Raw genomic sequence first — 19653 nt, forward strand, 5'->3', positions numbered from 1 at the left:
AGCTCCTCACATTTCTTTCTTGATGCATTCAGTTTCTCCTCTGCCACCATCTGTAGGTGAAAACTGGTGCTCACTTCTGAGTCCTATCAGTCATTCAGAACAGACATTTAGCACCATCTGCTCTGTCAGTCACACTGTTACCTCTTCTAATTTTAACTGTTGTTTCTGATACAGCCACACAGATCAGTCCCAGTTGGAGTTGTGAAAAGAAGGAGCACTTTATTTGTTGGATATAGTGTTTTAGTGTCAGTTTAACTAAATTACAATAGATGTTGAATATAATCAAACTACATTGTCTTGGTTTTCTCCTGTGAGGTTCTGATCTGACATTTCTGCTGCAATCCAGCTCAATAGAGGTGAATTCAATTTTCTTTTTGTTGATCTTATCTGAAAAATAACATTTGAAAAGGGTCCATTCCCATTGAGTTAAGTGGCTGTAACCTGTCTCAAAATCTTGGGACACAAAATGATGAAGGGGGTTTTATGTAGGTGAACTGACCCTTTAGAAAAAAAAAAGGAAAGTCAGGTCTAAAAAACAATATGTGCAGACATTATAGAAAGGTTCACACGAGGAGAAAGTTGCATGTCTAACATGGAAGAGCAGTTTTGCACTGCAGATAACGGAGTCACCGTCAGGGAAACTACTGTTGGGGGGCCACAATGGAGACTGACCACAGGCAAAACCAAATCCAGCATCTGATATTGTCCAGTCTGTTTGCCAACGTGGATCTTCTCTGTGGACATGAAGGAGTAAGGCTCATTCTGGTGCTGATGTCTCACATCCTAAGGTCAAAAATTTTATTCCAGCTCAACGAGCAGATCTCCCTCTCCCACTGTCTCCCCCGGTTTACAGTGGACACTTTTAACCTGGAACACAGCAGGAAACACACAAACATTAAGGGTGCTGTTTGTTCATTTTGTGCTATTTTAGTAATAGTAGTAGTAAAAATCTAGTTGTCACTGTCAGAATTGTAAACTGTTACCTTTGCTTGCTTGACGGCAGTCAAACTGTTCTGCATCTTCATGGCTTCAATCACACAGATCTCCTGACCTTCTGCAACCTACACACACGTTTTAAATGAGGGAAATTCACATGTGAAACTATGGCAGGCCAAATACAATTTTCATTTAATTCTACTAATACAAATAATAATGATAATAATGATGTTAATATTTTGTATTTTGAGCAAAATCCTTTTAAATAGACATTACTGTGAGTTATTTTGGCCACGATAATCATTTAGTGAGAATCTGAAAACCTTGTGACAGCCTTACAATTATTGAAACCGTACCTGCAGTGATACATTTGTCATAAATTGACCTTCATCAGGCAAAATATGAGAAGTGCATGAGTGTTTTCACTAACGTGTAGTCCACTTTTCTCTGACTCATCTGTCGATTTTTGTTTGTGGTGCTTTGACAACCCTACGATTAACATACCCCAGACAGCTAAGTAAGAGTAAGTGTAGGTGTTGTAGTAAACCTCTACATATTGGGATGTGTTACCGTATCTCCAGGCTTGACAGACACAGCCACAATTGTGCCTGGCATCGGTGAACGTAGGATGCTGCTGGTGTCTTCTGGAACCTTCTCTGGCATGAACGAGTTCAACTCTGCTGCCAACTTGGACAGAACGCGCAGCTGAAACTACACAAAGAAACACGGCATGATTAACACAGGACAGAGGAGATTTGTGCTGCACTGATTAAATAAAGAGCATAGCTATGGTCTTTACACCTGCATGTGTGAAAATAAGTTGATAAAAGTTCTAGTGCACCGTCACTTGATCTCACTGTTGTTTGGATCTGAGGAATACGTTTGAAAATAAAAATTCTAAGGGATGGATGGTCTTGACTGGGTGCTAACAGTAAATAAATCTGGACCATATGGAATAAACTGACCAGACACTTAGTTTGATGTTATTTTGTTAGTATATGACTATACACAAGTACTATTTTACAGATTGTATGAGTGATCTATGAAAGAGAATGAGCTGCACAAAGATGCACTGTATGAATGTGTGTGAATGTAAAACTGTAAAGAGCTTTGAGTGGTCATCAAGACTAGTAAAGCTTTATATATAAATGCCAACCATTTACTATTTTACCAGTTTAGAATTTAGTATATAATATAGTCCTCACTGTCGCTGTATGGCAACATTCTCCTCATCGCAAAGTCTGTGTGATGATGTGCATGTAAGGAAACATACCGATGTGCCCAGGTACTGTAGGACAATCCTTCCAGAGGCATCTCTGGACAGACACTAAAACACAGGACAAAATATCATCTGTAGTGATTACCACAGATCATCGAGGCCAACCACACAAGATGTAATTAACAACCAATCTGCCTGTGTGAGTGTGTGTGTGTGTTACCTGGAGCATTCTCTGTGTGCCATTGATGGTGATTGGCAGCAGTGGGGAGGCCAGGTTCCACTGTCCACTGACTTCCATTGTTCCTCCATCCACCTCTACCTGAATGACACACATTGTTTTGTTCTTAAGTTTCCTTATAGTCATAAGAGATCATTAGAGTCACTTTGTTAGATGCTGATGTGTTTCATTTGTTCATGGATGCACATTAAATACTCACAGTATAAACATTTCCGGATTTGGTCACCTCCATGGCATGGATTCCCTCCCCCAGCTCCACACACAGCTCCCAGTGGTTACATTCCACAGGGGTGGAGGAAACTCTGCAAAACACACATGTCCATTTAAATTCATAAGTGCCAAAGCATCTGAGCTCCTCCTTCCTCTGGAGACCCATCCACTTGATTTATACCACATAGATGGCTCATCATCACAGGGACGACATTTTATAGTTCCAACTTGTCAACTGTGTCACCCAAAGGTGTTTAAATATGTTTCTAGTATTGAGGTGGTACTGTGAAATGTTGATCATCTCTTAAGACATAACCAATGGTAAATATCAGATTTATTCTTGTGTGCTCAACAACGACCTATACACTGCATATTTTAGAAAATGAGTGATGGTTGGGGCGGTGTGCAGCACACTGACATGAAGCTTTCCGAGTGTCCTCACCTTAAGTTGCCCAGGACCTTCTGTGAACGGAGCTGAGCGGTGATGTGGAGCGCCGCTGCCGAGGCCAGCAGCTCCCTGCGGTTATCCACCTCCAGCTGGTGACCATTGAAGCCGTCAGGATAAACCTCCGGCAGAAAGTTAGTGCTTATGTCCCCAGAGATAAAGCGAGGGTGGGTGATGATTTCCCGCAGGAGAGGAATGTTGTGGGTCACACCTGGAGAGAGGACACATGACAAACAACAACAAAGGAAACATTGGTCCAATTAAAACGTGACTTTAAATCTGTGGAGTCAGCGAATGTTTACTATAAACATTAGTTGGTGTACCTCTGATAACATAGTTATCCAGTGCATCTTCCATCTTGGCAAGAGCTTCCGCTCGCGTCGCTCCATAAGTAACCAACTACAAACAGATACCACAGGAAATTATTACAGAACCATGAACTCTGTGCAGCAGCTTTCTGCGCCTGCTTTCTTGTTGTGACAACATGTTTCTAAAGATATGAAACACACCATTTCCAAATCAAAACCATCACTTCTCCACTGACCTTAGAGATCATGGGATCATAGTAGATGCTGATGTCACTGCCCTCCTGAATACCACTGTCTACACGGACCTGACAGGACGAGGGACAGAAAAGAAAGTGTTAATATTACCAGGACAGGTGCTTGTCTCTCATGGACATTTGGGTGGATTGTGTGTGAAGAGAAACTTTTTCTTAAATGATCTTCTCTAATGCAGCTCTACTTTGTTATAAAAGATGACATAATTATGAGTCTCTCTCATTCACACTTACATTGCTGAGATTGAGTGGCTCTTGGTATTGGGACAAGCGTCCGATGGAGGGAAGACCAAAAGACTTGTAAGGATCCTACCAGAGTAAAGCAGAGTAAAACAGATGGATCAATGGAAAATACAGTCACTGCTCAGATGAGTTCCCAGCAACAGAAATCTCAGGTTTCGTTCAGGTAAGGTGGTGGTGCAGAGGCAGGATGGGACATAGTCATTCTACTGCAGAGATCACATGTTTTTGTTAACAGCACATCCACACCGGTTTCGGCCCTAATCACGAAAGCTCTCAAAACCTTTGTCGATGTACGTTTCTACGTGTCACCCACTTTTCCATCCGGGTTCCACAGGTTCACATGGATATCATCTAGAGTTTTTACTGGGGGACTGGCAGGAGAACCTCTGAAGAAAGTCCAGAAGCTCCAGTCCAACATTTGCCATCTTACATACAGCCCCCCCCAGATTATCCAGAGTTCAGTGAATGTCTAAAAGCAGCTTTAGGGAAATAAATCCAGCAGGATGTACCTCTGCGTAGACGCGACTCTCTATAGCCCAGCCGTTTATTGGGATGTCTTCCTGTTTGTGCTGCAGCTGGTAACCCTTGGCGACCCTGATCATCTGCTCCACCAGGTCCAGGCCAGTAATGCATTCTGTGATTGGATGTTCCACCTGGGGTCAAAGGTTAAAAACAGAAGATACTGGTTTCTGTTAGCATATAGCAGTGTGTTTCTTCATCAGCAGGTAGAGTTTGCTCAGTTTTCATTGAGATGGTTATTTATGGGTGTAGTCAAACTCCTTGCACTAATGATGACTGAACTGGAGTTAAAAGCTCTGATAAAAACCTGTACGTAGATTTAAGATTATATTCCACACCACAGCTGTGAAAAGAAAGAAAATGCTTCAAAACAATCTTTACATACCATTTTATATAACCTGTTGTTAAATGTCTTATGGTAGACAGCTGGGCCATCACTGCTCTTAGATTCAAACAGCAACAATAATATCAACATCAACTGGAAATGTCACTCAGTAGAGTGCATACCTACACCAAGGCCCCACAGTCCCCTTATGAAACCACATTTAAATTCACTAGATTTTTTATTTGGGTCTGCACCAAATTGCACACACTCAAAAATAAATATGAGTCATCTTAACATTTCTGATCTCTCATGTCTAAGATCCATGAATTATTCTCTTAGAAATCAATACAAATTAAAAAAAAATATCTAACAATGTTAATCAATCAATCAAATTTTATTTGTATTGCCCATATTCACAAAAAACAAAGAAAGTGTGTAATCCTGCTAACAATCTAACAAACAAACAAAACTCAGACAAACTAAAATGACAAAACAAACATTATGGTTCTCTCCCTTTGGGCTGGAAGGAACCCTAATTAAAAGGAGAATTTAAACCCAACTATAGTCCACATGTATACACAGACAGACAGACACACAGACAGACTGACTGACAGACAGACAGCTCTAGATTGACCTGTAGTCTTGTGTTCATCTCCAGGAAGAAGAAGTTCTTTTTAGAATCCACCAGGAACTCCACAGTGCCAGCAGACGAGTACGCCACTGCCTTGGCCAGCTGCACTGCCTGCTCACCCATCGCCCGCCGTGTCACTGGGTCCAGGAAAGTGCTGGTTAAGACACAACACAGGACAGACTCAGTGATGTGAATGGAGTCTAAAAGCTAACTCCATAGCTTTACAACAAAACCATTTATCTTTTTAAAAATGCATTAATACAACGTGTATATTTAACCCCATATCTTTGGTGCTGATCATTGTGCAGGTGGCCAGGGTGCTAAGATAAACACAGTAGACTTGCTGAGCACTTTATTAGGAACACAGTGCACCTGATTATTCATGCGAAGCGATGATTGGAATCGAAACCACTGAGTCTGGTTGGAGGACAACGTGCTCTATCTCCAGAGCCACAGCCAAATGAGACAGATGAACAGATAACCCAAACTCATGATGTCACAGAGACATTAGGACATCCAGCAGTGATAACAACAGGTGTCTAACATGCTGGCTAAGCTGTTCAAGAAAAGTACAATATGTCAGAGTTTCGCTTTAGCTACGCTCCTGAAGAACATGAGAGCTGCAGGTTGCAGCATAGCACAGAAACAATGATATATATTGAAACCTCTGGTCTACATTTCCACCTCATTCAAGTTATCATTAGTTTTCCATGCATTTTTTTTTTACACGTCTTTTGTAAAAGCCATTTGCCCTTGTTGAATTCAAACAAACAGTGGCCAAGAGCAGACAGTGTGTGTCACTAACCTGGGAGCCTCCTCCACCACCTTCTGGTTTCTCCTCTGAATAGAGCACTCCCTCTCATTCAGCCACAGAGCGTTACCATGTTTATCAGCCAGCACCTGTAAAAAGCCCACAATGTTTGCTAGCTCTTTCTTGAGAAGAACAAACATCAGCAATTTGTTTTGTCATTTTTGTCACTACATTCTCTCACTTTACCAAATTTCACAGGAATTCTGTCACGAAAATAAAAACTAAGGCTATGTTACCTATTTTTCTTGCAATCTAGTATTTATTCAGTTCTTTTCTGGTCTGCCCTTGTTTTTTCTTTTTATCAGACATCTGTGAATCAATAAACTGCACTGTAACCTCAATGAAAAGGGCTTAACGAATCACGTTGGACTGATTCATATAAAATGTGGTTGTTTGAGCTGTAATGAATACGTGACTTGCTCCATCTCATAAGGTTCATATACTTTGGATCCATCCTAGATGTCCATGAGTTTTCACGTGTTCTCAGACAGAACAAGAAAAAGAACTGACGCTTAGTTTGTAAAATAATTTTAATAAATGATTAATCTATTACTGAGCATTCAAATGGCCGACTGAGTCCCCTCTCATGCTGTGTGTGCATTATATGACATGTGTGCATGTGTCTTATACCTGTATCTCTATATGTCTGGGGTTGTCTATGTACTTCTCAATGAGCAACCTGTCGTCTCCAAAGCTGGATGCTGCCTCCTGGGATGAGAACCGGAAACCCTCCCTGCAAAGACAGACGCACGCACAGACACATGCACACACAAATTGCAGCAGTTATAAATGCTGCAGAAACAAGCATTGGCCTGTAGGAACATCTAAGCAGTAGGAGGAGACAGTGAGGCAGAAATTCAGGGAGATGAAGTAGATTTAAGTTCAAATTTTAAGAATTTTAATAGTAATTGTGTTTTGAAGCATGTGATGTAAAACCTTAAGAATACTAAAGGAAGACTAGTAGTAACCAGTTGCATTAGCTGTAATAAAAAAACAGTGACATCAGTAAGAATTCAGACCACTTTTCCCCTTTACTGTAAGGTAGATATAATGTTAAATGGATAAAACCAGGTTACACTAAAGTGAAAATATGTTTTTAGAATTTTACTTTGCAACAAATTGTGGAAGGTGCATCCTGCTTTCTTTTACATTGCTTGAGATGTGTCCAGAATTTGGCAAACAGAATTGATTTGAAATAATGAAATAAAAGATTATTATGAATTTGGAAACAAAGACAGCAAATTAATAGACGAATTAAGACAGAGAATTTTCTGTTGATTTATATGAAACATAAACAATATCAAGCATTATTTTTTAAGAATATTGGATAATCACATGTAATACCTCAACACAGACTCTGAGTTGCATCAACTTAAAAACGTTACAATTTTATCTGAGGTGGGTCTCAAAAATGGTCATCCAATGCTAGACCTAATGAATCCCATGACAGCCAAACTTAAAGCACGACACCAAGTGTTAGATGTTACTCGGAGATGTATTTGCTTCATGGGGAAAAACACAATTTAAGGCCCTTCAAGAGCAGTGTCTTCTGTTACAATATAATAGGTTTGTTTTAGTGTTATTAGTGTTATTTAGTGTAATTTAATGTTTAAGTTATATAAGTTACCAACACTATCTTAACCAATGCCTATTCAAGTTGATGTATTCTTGTTATTTTTACAAAAGTCATTGAAGAAGTAGACATTGTAACCGTTGAAAACTTTCATACCTTTTGTATAAGCTGTGATGCATGATTGTTGTACATGGCTTTCCTTGATAGATGTTAAAAAATAAGATTATTAGGTATTATACATAGAGGGTGTGACAGAAACAGAGGAATAAAATACCTCGTCTCCTCATCATTCCAAGAAATCCTCATTCCTTTCCCTCCTCCTCCTGCAGAGGCTTTGATCATCACCGGGTAGCCTAGCAACAACACAAGAATAAAGCAACACCACAATTGTAAAGATGCTTTTGAAAAACATAAATGTTCACCTTGGTTTGACAACACAAATATGACTACAAGTACCTTGAGTAATGAGATGCAACATGAACATAAGACTAGTCAGTCTTCCCAAATATATTTTACACTGGCTAATATACACTAGCGTCAGAGAGCTGCACTTCCAGCACACAGAGTTATATAAAGCCAAACAATTCACTTAGACCATCAGAGGAATTTTATTGATTTATACAACTCTTCTTTTTCTGTGTCAGAACATCATCACTGCGCCTAGAAAGAGAGCTTGTTTGACTGCACACATTAAAATGAACCGCAAACATCATAATTGTTGAGTCCACACAGTTTAGTACAGTTCTGAGAAAACACATAAGAGATTAAAATGTTTCCTCTAGGTTTTTAATTTTTGCAGCAGGGGCAGGCCAGCCTTTTGCCAAGAAGAGTATTTGCAATCCAACCATATTTCTGCCAGAATCTCACTGCCAATGAATATTTATTAAAGATTAATTGATTAAAAAGCAAAGGAAAAGGCAACCAAACTCTAGACAGATGGATACGGTTCAATATGGATCAATTCACACACAGTAACACATATTGTAAACTTGCAGTGTGTAGAAAAGTGACGACTTACCAATTTCCTGTGCAATCTTCACAGCTTCCTCTGCAGTCTGGGGGGGGAGAGGAGTTATGACTTAATTGACCACTGGCAATAATCTGCCTTTTCCATGCTTCACCTGTAGGTCCACTTGTATTAACTATGAACATGAGTAATGAACTGCCATTCACTAAATCTGTAGATGGAGAAAAGGGAGTTGCAATAATCTAACTATGTTTATATAAATGCATGAATGTCTGTTTTTGGGTTTTTGGCACAGAGAAAAGGCTTAATTTTAGAAATCATCTGGCATTGAAAGAAGCATAACTGTGTGATATATTTGATGTGGCTGTTTAAAGGGAGGTTGTTTTCAAATATAACCACGAGGTTTCTACACTGAGGAGTAATGAGACAGGAGTAAGAACCTAGCATGTTTGTGAGGTAAAGGATGTGACTGGCATGTGACCATACCATCAATAAAACTTTCAACTATGACAGTTATGAATCTTGATTCAAGTCTCATTGCATAGTCATGTATGATTGGATCGCTATAGTTGTACGTGAAATAGAATACAGAAATAACAGAAAAGTTACATTTGGAAAATGAATTAGTTAGGACAGAGCAACTTGTCTAGTTTTGGACTCTCCCACCACTGCACAGGAGACAGTCCCTCAGTGAGTCATTTAATCAAAGGTGGGCGATCCCTCACCACCAGTGACCGCTCTTGAGTGTGAATCTGGAAAGCTGCACTCATTTTCTCTTTCTCTCACACATATGGTTTGAACTGCTGGCTAGGTTGGCTGGGATTGGAGACAGTCATCTGAGACTGAATGATGCTCAAGATAGGTATGATGTGCTTGTATAGAGGTTTTTTTTAAATGGCAGTTTCTCATAAAAATGTTGTCAGGACACAACTAATCAATATTGTGTTATTGGTCATTATAATGTTCATACACAATCATGCTGATTTAAAAATATACTCATCTTTCATACATGCAATGCAGTATATGTGTGCTCTTACCTTGACAACTCCATCAAATCCTGGGATGGTGTTGACCTTAGCAGCCTTAGCAATTAGCTTGCTCTCAATTTTGTCCCCCATTGCCTGGATAGCATGGGTGTCTGGGCCAATGAATGCCACGCCCTCTGCTGCCTGGTGAAGAGATAAGGATATTATAAGTGTGTTTGCATCTAGTACTTGAATCATTATCCCTTCTTTAAGAGATTCAACTAAATAACAGGAACAGCCAGTCAGATTTGAGCATGATCATTTAAAGCAATAGTTCAGCATTTTGGTAAATGTACCTTTTTTCTTTCAGAGTGACACATTTACTTTTATTTTACTACTCAAACCTCACAGGAGGTGTGGTTTTATAAAGGCCAACTAGAATATATTGGTTATGTTAGATACAAAAAGCTTTTCATCTGCCTCCCAACCTTGATTTGAGATTATGCCCTGATCACAATGTCCAGAATTAAAGGTCCAGTGTGTAAGATTTAGGTGAAAGGAATATATTGGCAGAAATTTAATGTAGAATAATATACATGATGTTTTCACTAGTTCATTTCATCTTAATTGTATGAATTATAGTTTTCTTTACCCCAAAAAGGCTCTTTATATTCAAATACTTTATTTTTACATGGAGGGGACTAGGGATGGGCATGATTAATCGACAAATCAATAATTGATCGTTAAGAATTTCGTCGATTAGTTATTTTTTAATCGATAAAATGCTTGAATAATGCGAATAATGCGAATAATGCGAATAATGCGCGGAGGTACCTATGCATCCCGGCAACTTCAGTCCGCTCAGAGCGGGTGTTTTCGGCAGCTGGACTGACGGTCGCGTCTGACCCCTGTCAGACCTAAGTATTGTTATGTTTTTGATTAAGTTATTGTTTAACATGATTTTTTTTATTATTAATATTTTGGAACAAATGAGGGTCAATTGTGTTTAAGAGCGCCAGCTTGCAGCTGCAGGCTCCTCAGCTTTAGAGCACCGCAGCGCACATCTTCAAGTCTAACCATTGAACGTAAGTTTAACTGCCACAAGAGTAGTTCTTCTCGTAATAAAGATCTCATCCAGGAAAAACACGCTGTATTTTGTATTTTCGTTGCATTTTTAAGATATAAAAAGTTAAATAATGCATTTTAATTAATAAAAAAAATAAAAAATTAATCGATGATTGATCGTTAATTCTCCCGATGATCGATTTAGAAAATTTAATAGAATGCCCACCCCTAGCGGGGACCCTCTCTATGGAGGCCATCATGTTTTTTACATTAGTCCAGACTGGAAAAACTAAACACCTTTTGAGTTTTTATGACAACTGAGGGCCACAGTTTCTTTTTCATGTTTGGAAGATGAGGGTGAAGTGAGCGGTGTTCAGCTGCAACATGCAATTTCAACAATAAATATCACAAAATTCTACACACTGTACCTTTAAGCATAAGTTTGTCATTACCTAATGTATGAACTCATCATAGTAAACTGTGTGTGTTGAGGGAGAGCTGATGTTTGGCTGATTCAACTCACCAGTCGCTTTGCAAACTCTTTGTTTTCAGAGAGAAACCCATAACCAGGATGAACCTGCATGGAGAAAAGAAATCAAACTTTGAATTAAAAAACACACGGCTATAGCCTTGAGATTATATAACCAGATATATTGTAGACAAGTTCACAAATGATTACTAACTGTATATTTCCTGAACCTCTTGACAAAGCTGATGTTCACTGTTCAGAGCTACTCTATGAACATTTGTTTTAAGTACACAGAATGTCCTGCATGCCCTCTGTCACATGACATACATAACAACAGCTAAATATATGCTTACAGCTTGTGCTCCAGTCACTCTGATGGCCTCCATGATGGCATCCATGTTCAGGTAGCTCTTATTGGTGGGGGCTGGACCAACACACACTGCCTCATCAGCCATCTTGGCATGGACCTAGATACACACATACATGATGTTATATCCTGTTATCTCAGCAGTACAAAGTGACTTTACACACAGCACTGAAACAAACACTTTGACCACAAACTTCTCATCGGGCGAGGCATGTGTAATGTTGCAAGACTCTTAGGAAAGACTTAGAATCATAACTTGAGCCTTTTATTGTTAAAAAAAGCCCTTTCAGTGATCATTTAGACGACTGTTGCAGTTGCCCCATAAGATTACATTGTAGCCACTGCCGCTGTTTCGTGGCTGCCAAACCTAATCCAAAAGGTTTTGTAAGAACCTTTAATTTACACACCCATATTTATACATTTAGGGGAAAGGTTGAAAAACACCAGATTCCCCCTGTAAGCATGTATATAGCCAACATGACTTGTCCAATCCGGCTTGGTTGAGGTATCCACTCTCTAATTTCTCTGGTGCAGCAGACATTTAGGACCCCTCAGTATACAGACAGCTTCACCTACTTGGCCAAAGCCACCTGCAAGGATCTTTGGACTTCAATTTAACACTGGATTAAGATTATGACTCACTGCACTTGAGTCTACATCACTGTGGACAGCTACAGTCTTGATGCCCATCTTCTTGCACGTCTTGATCACCTGATGGAAAAACACAACATTAAAACCGATGCTCCACTCTCCCTTTAATGCTAATTACAGCTCTGAGTTGTTTTGTTGGCTACTGGTGGCTATGTGTTAAGGTGAAAATGTACAATTAACAAATTCATGAAAAAAGTAACAGAGACGGCTCTTTCTTCTGAGGTGGTGTGAGGTGAAAATTCAGGGTGAGAGTGTGTCTTCATGTGTATAACAATATCAGCTCGGTTTCATTTACATATATTTCTGTTTAACAGTCTTACTCTGCAAGCAATCTCTCCTCTGTTGGCGATGAGGATCTTATCAAATGTCTGTGGAGGGAAACAGATTGCCACAGTTTATCATTGACACAAGGACTTTCTTTCCACCACCCGTGTCGATGTGAAGACTAACAAACACACTTTTATACCCTCCCGACTCATTTTGCTCCACACAATCACATTCTTTCTTAGCAACTTCATGTATAATTGCCTTACGAAGATTATATTCAGAAATGTTTTTTTCAGTTTCCACAGCAGATTGTTGAATACATCGTTGGTTACAGACAAACAAGAAGCAGGAAGAGATATGAGCTATGGCTTACCTTTTCACTGGGGTTGTACACAGTGGAATATTGAGTCTTACTGTGCACTGCACAACATCTTGACTGGAGTGAGCCATACTGTAAAACACATACAGAGTATTAGGCTACAACATTATTTCTCTCATTCATTATTATGTAACCTTTAGGTTGCGCTGAGTTGTATGTGTAAGGGTGCAGTATACGTTAAGATTTAATCCATTCCATTTCTGACTTGGCTCATCAATTCCTATTTTCACATCTTTCATAAACTAAACTATGATGTAAAATGAACAACGTTTGTTTTCTGCCGGTTCAGACCGTACATTTTGATAAAATCATGTGTGCACCACACCAAATAACAGATACAGCACAGGTCATTTACACAGTAGATGATGACCCTCCACATTATACAATCTGTGTTAGAACATTAACATAACCTTAAATTAAACTGTGTGGAACTTAACGCAGCTCATTCATACTTTAATCAGACTACGGCTGCTGTATTATGTGTTGTTACTACTACAGTCCAACCACTTCATCTCAGAACTAATCATTTTACAAACCATGTTAAAAATGTTTAATTATTTTTTACCAATCCAGGTATCCACTGTTTTCTAATGATTTCTGTCCAATACAGTTGGAGAACTATCAGCAGATCATTGGCACTTCCTTTAGGTATGTAGTTGCATGTGTGTATAACAGAGAGCTTGAATTGGAAACCAAAGACTACCTGGACCAGCATAAAAAGTAAAGCTCAACATATGTGAAAGGGTTCTTCAGGATTTATTACACCTTGGGCAGGTCTGAGCAGGTAAAAACACTTTAATGTAAATACCAGTGTTGCAGCGTCACTGATCAGTACTGCAGCAGAGCTTGTTAGAGTGACATGCAAGACACATGACATATAATGTAAAAGCCTTGAGGAAATGATCAGCATATGCAATATTTATCATCAAACCAGTCTGACAGCTTAAATACAACAGATACAACAGATGTTCCCCTCAATCTACACCCCACCTCTCCTTTTTCTCTCCCCAATTGATCGGGCAACAGGGCAGATAGCCGCCCACATTGAGTTTGGTTCTGCCAGAGGTTTCTTCCAGTTAAAAAGTCACCAGTGCTGCTCGTCCCAATATAGTCTGAAATAACTGTTTGCTGTTGCAGCCCTCTTACATGGCAAATATAAGGAGTATCTTATATTGTGTTGTTCTAACAAAGTATCACAAAAAGGCGGTCACAGAGTTACAGGATTAAATACATTTGTGAATGATCGACTGAGTCGATGTCAGGTAGAGAAAAATGTGTTTCACATTGTTTTGTGAATTTAACTCAGGCCTTGCACTAAGTGATGGCCCACAGGTCAGTTAAACATTATATCTGACACAACTGATAGAACCTTTCACATGCCCGACAACCTCCCTGTCTGTTTCTCTGTCTGTATGTCTGTCTTTTTTTTCTCTCTCTGTCTGTCTTTCTGACTGTCTCTCTGACTGTCTCTCTGTCTGTCTCTCTGTCTGTCTCTCTCTGTCTGTCTCTCTGTCTGTCTCTCAGTCTGTATGTCTCTTTTCTTTCTCTCTCTGACTGTCTCTCTGTCTGTCTCTCTGTCTGTATGTCTCTTTTCTCTCTCTCTCTGTCTGTCTGTCTTTCTGACTGTCTCTCTGACTGCCTCTCTCTCTGTCTGTCTGTCTGTCTGTGATAACGTCAACGCTTCACCTGCCCTCCACTGACCACCTCACGCCATCATTAACTTGTCCTCCACAACTTCTCCCACACCTCCGCCGGTGTGTACTCAGTGTTCCAGCGGCTCCTGTGAGGGAGCTCGGTCTCAGTGCTCAGGCTCCCGCTAACACCCTCCAGGAGCCTGCGCTGCTCGTCGTGAGCAGGTGAGACGTCGCTGACGCTCATGGCGCTCATGTCCCTCACTACATTTACAATAGTTGTGCAGTGTGGACGGGCCGGACTCACCTTCACAGCGAACAGCAGCCTGCTGAGAGACGGAGAGAGGCTGTGCGCCGCCATGTTGCCCCGACTGTGACGGTCAAACACCACGACGTCATGACGTCAGAGCTTTACAGAGACCAGAGTGGTGGAGAGACGGAGGCGTACCCCCCCTCCCGTTTTTTCACCTCAACTTTATTGACAAACTTCGTCCATCGTTCCTCAGAGTATTCCAATAACTCCATAAAGTTCACTCTTTCAAGAAGCAAGGTTACGTTCTGTTGGAAGAATGGTTGGAATCTCTTTTGTGATAATAAGGGTTAGGTTAGGTATCCTTCCAGATATGTTTTATGTGTCTTTGTCTGTGCTTCAAAATCGTGTGCATCTTTTGTGTCTATGGTTCCTGCCAGTTTCCCATCTGTTTGTTTGTCTGCCCCACCCTGATCAGTTTCACCGAGCGGTTCCCATCACCCCGCTCTGTATATGTAGTCTCTGTGCCGCCCCCACCCCTTCTGCTGTCCCTGATGCTGACAAGTACAACAAGGTGCAGTGCACGACAAGTACCCTACAAGGTGTGCTCAAAACGTTGAGCTATGGGTTGTGAGTGCTCAAGCAGATTATATAGAACGGGTAATTGTTAATTGTGATGTCCAGTCGGTCCATAGTGCACATATCAAGAGTTTGTCCTGTGCAAGATTTGACAGAGGCCCAGGATGTTTTGGATCTTCGTCTTCCTTGAGTCTCTTTCACCTCTCCTGTCCGTCTCTCTCTTGTGTGCATGCTCCTCATTGCCTCTCTCTCCCTCTATATGTTTCTTTCTCCAATGTGTGAATTCTGTGCCGGACTTTTGCCTCGGTGCATTGTCCTTTTTCAGGTCTCCTGGGGCTGGGAGGTTGTGTTGCTCAGATCTGTTTAGTGGTATTATGGTGGTACTTTACTTGATGTTCTCAAAGATCATGTTCTTCATATATGTTTACAATCAATCAATAATGCTGTCACCCTGCTAGTCATTACTGTGTTGCTGAGCCTGTAAATACACCTGCTCTCTTTTTTTCCACTTTTTTGTGTCTTGATGTATGCAACATTGTTCAACAACTAATTCAAGGTTCGATGGACAGAGGGTACTGTATAGTGTACCGATTGCAAAGACCACTGAGACAAATTTGTGATACTGGACTATACAAATAAAAATAATAATGGGTCCTTGTAGCCTTTTATTGTTGTGGTTTGGATTATGAAGTTTGAGTTTTGTGTTTTTTGTTTCTTCTCCTTCCCCTCCCATCCCTTTCTATTTCCTTCCCTTGCAGTATGTGTGGCAGGAGGCATGGCTGGTCTACTGTGTCTGCAGAGAGGCACACCTGCAGGCTCTCACTCCACCTAATCTACTGCTCCATAAAACCCTGGTCTCTTCACCAATCCACCAGATTATTTCTGCTGCAGACATACAACCAGTGGCTCCAGTGTTCAAGTTTTGCTTAAGCACATATCTAAAAATGATTTAAGGTATTGCTTCCATTGTAAAACAAATGAAGAGCAGTATAGTTCAAGCTCTATCAGGTGTTAGAACAAATCTGCAGAGCCACCAACTTCACATCCACAAAGTGTATTCTGGCCACCAGACAGCATTTAAGTGTAGTGTAGAAAAGAAGGGAATTTGCTTTGTTAACAAAGACCATCATGCCTATGGTAAAAAAGTAGGTTTATTTGTCTTTGTATTCCAGCATTGCTAATTTTAGATGACGATGAGACCTGTTGCATTCAATCAATTATATTTCATAATTGTGCAGTAGCAAGACACCAGATGGAAACTGTCAGTGGCAGAGTGATCAGAGAGAACTAGAGAATAGTCAGGAGACCAGGGATTGGGTAAAAAATAAATTACCTTTGCTCAAAGTCAAAAAATTCATACACTGAGAGTCAGTCAAGAAATGGTCAACAAAGACCGGCAAGAAGCAGTAAAAAACAAAACAAAAACAAGGTAAACAAGCTATGGTCAAAGACAAAGAGGTTAAACTAGGAGAAGATGGTGAGAATGCATGCACATGCATGCACAAGTGTCAGAAAACAATGAGGAGAGCAGACTAAATAAAGGGGTTCTGTAAATGGGCAAGAAATAATCAGGTAACAGGCATGTTGTCAAGTGAACCAGGAACTGCAATGACAGGTGTTAGTGAGAGAAAATAAAAGATTAAACGATATATAACAGAAACTTAAACTTTAGCTTGAAGCATAAAAAACAAGTGGTGTGTTTAATTGCTCACCATTCCTGTTTCACAATGTCTGAAACTTGTTTCAGTTTTAGATCAGAACTGCTAAACATGCCATGCTTGCAGAGTGCTCACATTTCAAGAATTATCAGTTATGTTTTGATTCTCATATAATTCTGAAACACTAGCTCCTTAATGACCCATTAAATATGGCTACTGATAGATGGAGCCAAATCTAGGCCAGTGTTCAGCCTTGTTAGAAGGATATTGTAACAACTGAAACTGTAATTCAGTGCTGTCATAATCTGTTTGGCTGATGAAGCAGATCCTGCAGACAAAACCAGCTGGGACAACAGTGTTTGAAGAGCATGAAGAAACTGGGACGCTGTGTGACAGCAGCAGAAGGCAGAGGGTTTAGTTTCTTGCAGCACACATGGTTGAGACACAAGGGCACAATTATGATACCAGGATTAGGTGGTTATAAGTTAATTAACAATATTTATAAAAATGTCCTTTTTTAATATTTTACATACTGTATGGTTACTAAAATTAAGGTAGGTAAAAGTTTTGATAGGAACCAGTAGTAATTACTAGTGGATTGGTGAAAAAGCGGGAATGACAGTAATGGACTAAACTCTGTGTTAGAAGACTCACATTTATGATGTAAAGGATGATAAATGTTTAATGGTCTTTATTTATATATAAATCTTTTCTAGTCTTGATGACCACTCAAAGCTCTTTACAGTACAGTTTGCCATTCACACACACATTTATACATTGCATCTATTAGCAGCACTTTTTAGTTCTATGGAGGGCAATTAGGGGGTGCAGCATCTTGCCCAAGGACACTTCAGGATGCAGATGGGGTAGACTGGGGATCGAACTACCGATATTCTGGTTGGACCACTCTACCCCTCAGCCACAGCTGCCCAAGGTTATAAGGTTTGTTTCAGCTTGGTACGTGTTATTTCTCTGATCCATCTATAAAAGATTAATGAAAGGATGTGCCATGCATTTTTTTGCCTGAAGTTGAATGTAATATGCATTTAGAGCAAAATAAATATTTTGTACCTTTCATTGGTGTGGCCTGGTTTGACTTAGACACCTATAAACATGAAATAAATGTAAAAAAGTATTTGAGGAATTAAACTTACTCCAAAGATACAAATGATTAAAAATAACTGCAGTGCATTGTAATAATATATGCATCCATATACCTTCTTCCTATATAATGGATTGGGAAAGATGGTGAAAGTGATTGTTACGAGAATGTTGGGGGCCCTATAGTAAGCACCTGGAGTTAGGGTGAGTTTGAGTCAGCTGGTGCTGTAGTTCTTCATTCAAGAAACTAAAAAGTAGGCCTGTCCTTAGTTTAATACATTTTTAGACTAAACTAAACATGAAAATGATAATTTCCAGTTATTGTGGTACAATTCATGTTGCTCGCTTTTTCCAGCTCACAGAAAGTTGAAAAATAATAATAATGATCATAATAAACAGAAAAACATGGGGTATGGATTAGTGAACTGTTCAGTGAACAATGAATAGACTACTTGAAATATGCGTTTCGAAGTGGCTGCTTTCTCTGATTATGACTAGACCTACATCTTTTTTGAATAGCCACAAAAGACACAAAAAGGAAAGGCCAAAAGCCTTTACTTGAAATATTGCTGCTTTGTTATTTCTAAACAAAGAAACTAGACCAAACAATTGATGCTGTGGATGTTGCCTGCTACATACTAGAGTGTACTTCACAAATGACTTAGTTATTAAGGTTTAAATGATTTATTTAACAAATTACATTTTCTTGTGCATGAGAAAATTCATGAAAAATTCATCACATATTTTTTTTGTATTGCTCTTTGAAGACTGCACATGACTCATGCAGTAAACCAGTGGATGTGCATGAAAAATGCAATTTTACTCACTGATAAATGACCTTGAGACTTGCCAGCATCTCCAACCAGTAGCTTAGCCTCAAAAATAGAAAAAAGAAAAAGAAAAATGTACTTCTTACCTGGTTCAGTTTGTTTACAGCTCTGACTTTTAATCTTAAATAGAATGGCTGGTTCCTTCACATTAAAAGTCTGACACCAAAATTCATGACACTCGTAAAAGTCTGGTTTAGGTGCAGATACACTGTCTGACCTGTATCCACTGCCTTTTCTAGTTAATATGATGGACACAAGATATCACAGGTCAGCAGGTTTGGGGTACAATTGTGTCACAGGGGTCAGTCCTGCAGATTAAGGATTGGTCCTTGGTGAAAAAGAGTATCAGTCTATGCTAATTTTAAAAGCACCTTGGTGTAAAGCAGTCCGAGCTGGTAGTGCATATTCACTTCATGTCTGATATTAATTAATCACAAATCTAAACATGGATTAATTTAGGTGGCTTGAATTACGTGGAGACCCTGACTATACTGAGCAGTTCAGTTAGTGGAACAGTAGTACAACTAAAGCAATGTTATCCCATGGGCCACGTCCCAGCTCTGTCTGGAACTTCTCTTGTTCTAGATCGCCGTAGATGTGCCTGAAAGCTAGAGATTTGTTTCAGATGATCTTAAGTCATATTTGAGAAAAACCTTCTGAGCTTACACTCATTATTAAAGTCTTGTTCTCTAAAGCATATGAGCCTTGTTGTTGTTGTAAAGACAGACAAAGTCCTCATCTGTTTTCAGAAAACTGTTTAAAGAA

At 39.7% G+C, this 19653-nt stretch overlaps 1 protein-coding gene across 1 annotated transcript; it reads right to left on the reverse strand.

Annotated features, from left to right (window-relative positions):
- Positions 1-193: 193 nt before the first annotated feature.
- Positions 194-14928, reverse strand: pcca (propionyl-CoA carboxylase subunit alpha). Its single transcript, XM_020103555.2, has 23 exons — positions 14778-14928; positions 12834-12911; positions 12514-12561; positions 12185-12253; positions 11529-11642; positions 11230-11283; positions 9714-9845; positions 8728-8764; positions 7984-8062; positions 6767-6869; positions 6131-6225; positions 5329-5479; positions 4360-4503; positions 3842-3916; positions 3593-3661; positions 3372-3447; positions 3046-3259; positions 2593-2695; positions 2376-2474; positions 2210-2263; positions 1507-1647; positions 984-1061; positions 194-867 (listed from the first exon to the last, which is right to left on the reverse strand). The coding sequence occupies exons 1-23, from the start codon at positions 14829-14831 to the stop codon at positions 799-801; spliced, it is 2136 nt and encodes a 711-aa protein (XP_019959114.2). The 5' UTR covers positions 14832-14928; the 3' UTR covers positions 194-798.
- Between the last annotated feature and the right edge of the window lie 4725 nt (positions 14929-19653).

This window comes from Paralichthys olivaceus, chromosome 14, assembly GCF_024713975.1.
Source record: "Paralichthys olivaceus isolate ysfri-2021 chromosome 14, ASM2471397v2, whole genome shotgun sequence".
In the NCBI taxonomy this organism is placed as follows: domain Eukaryota; kingdom Metazoa; phylum Chordata; class Actinopteri; order Pleuronectiformes; family Paralichthyidae; genus Paralichthys; species Paralichthys olivaceus.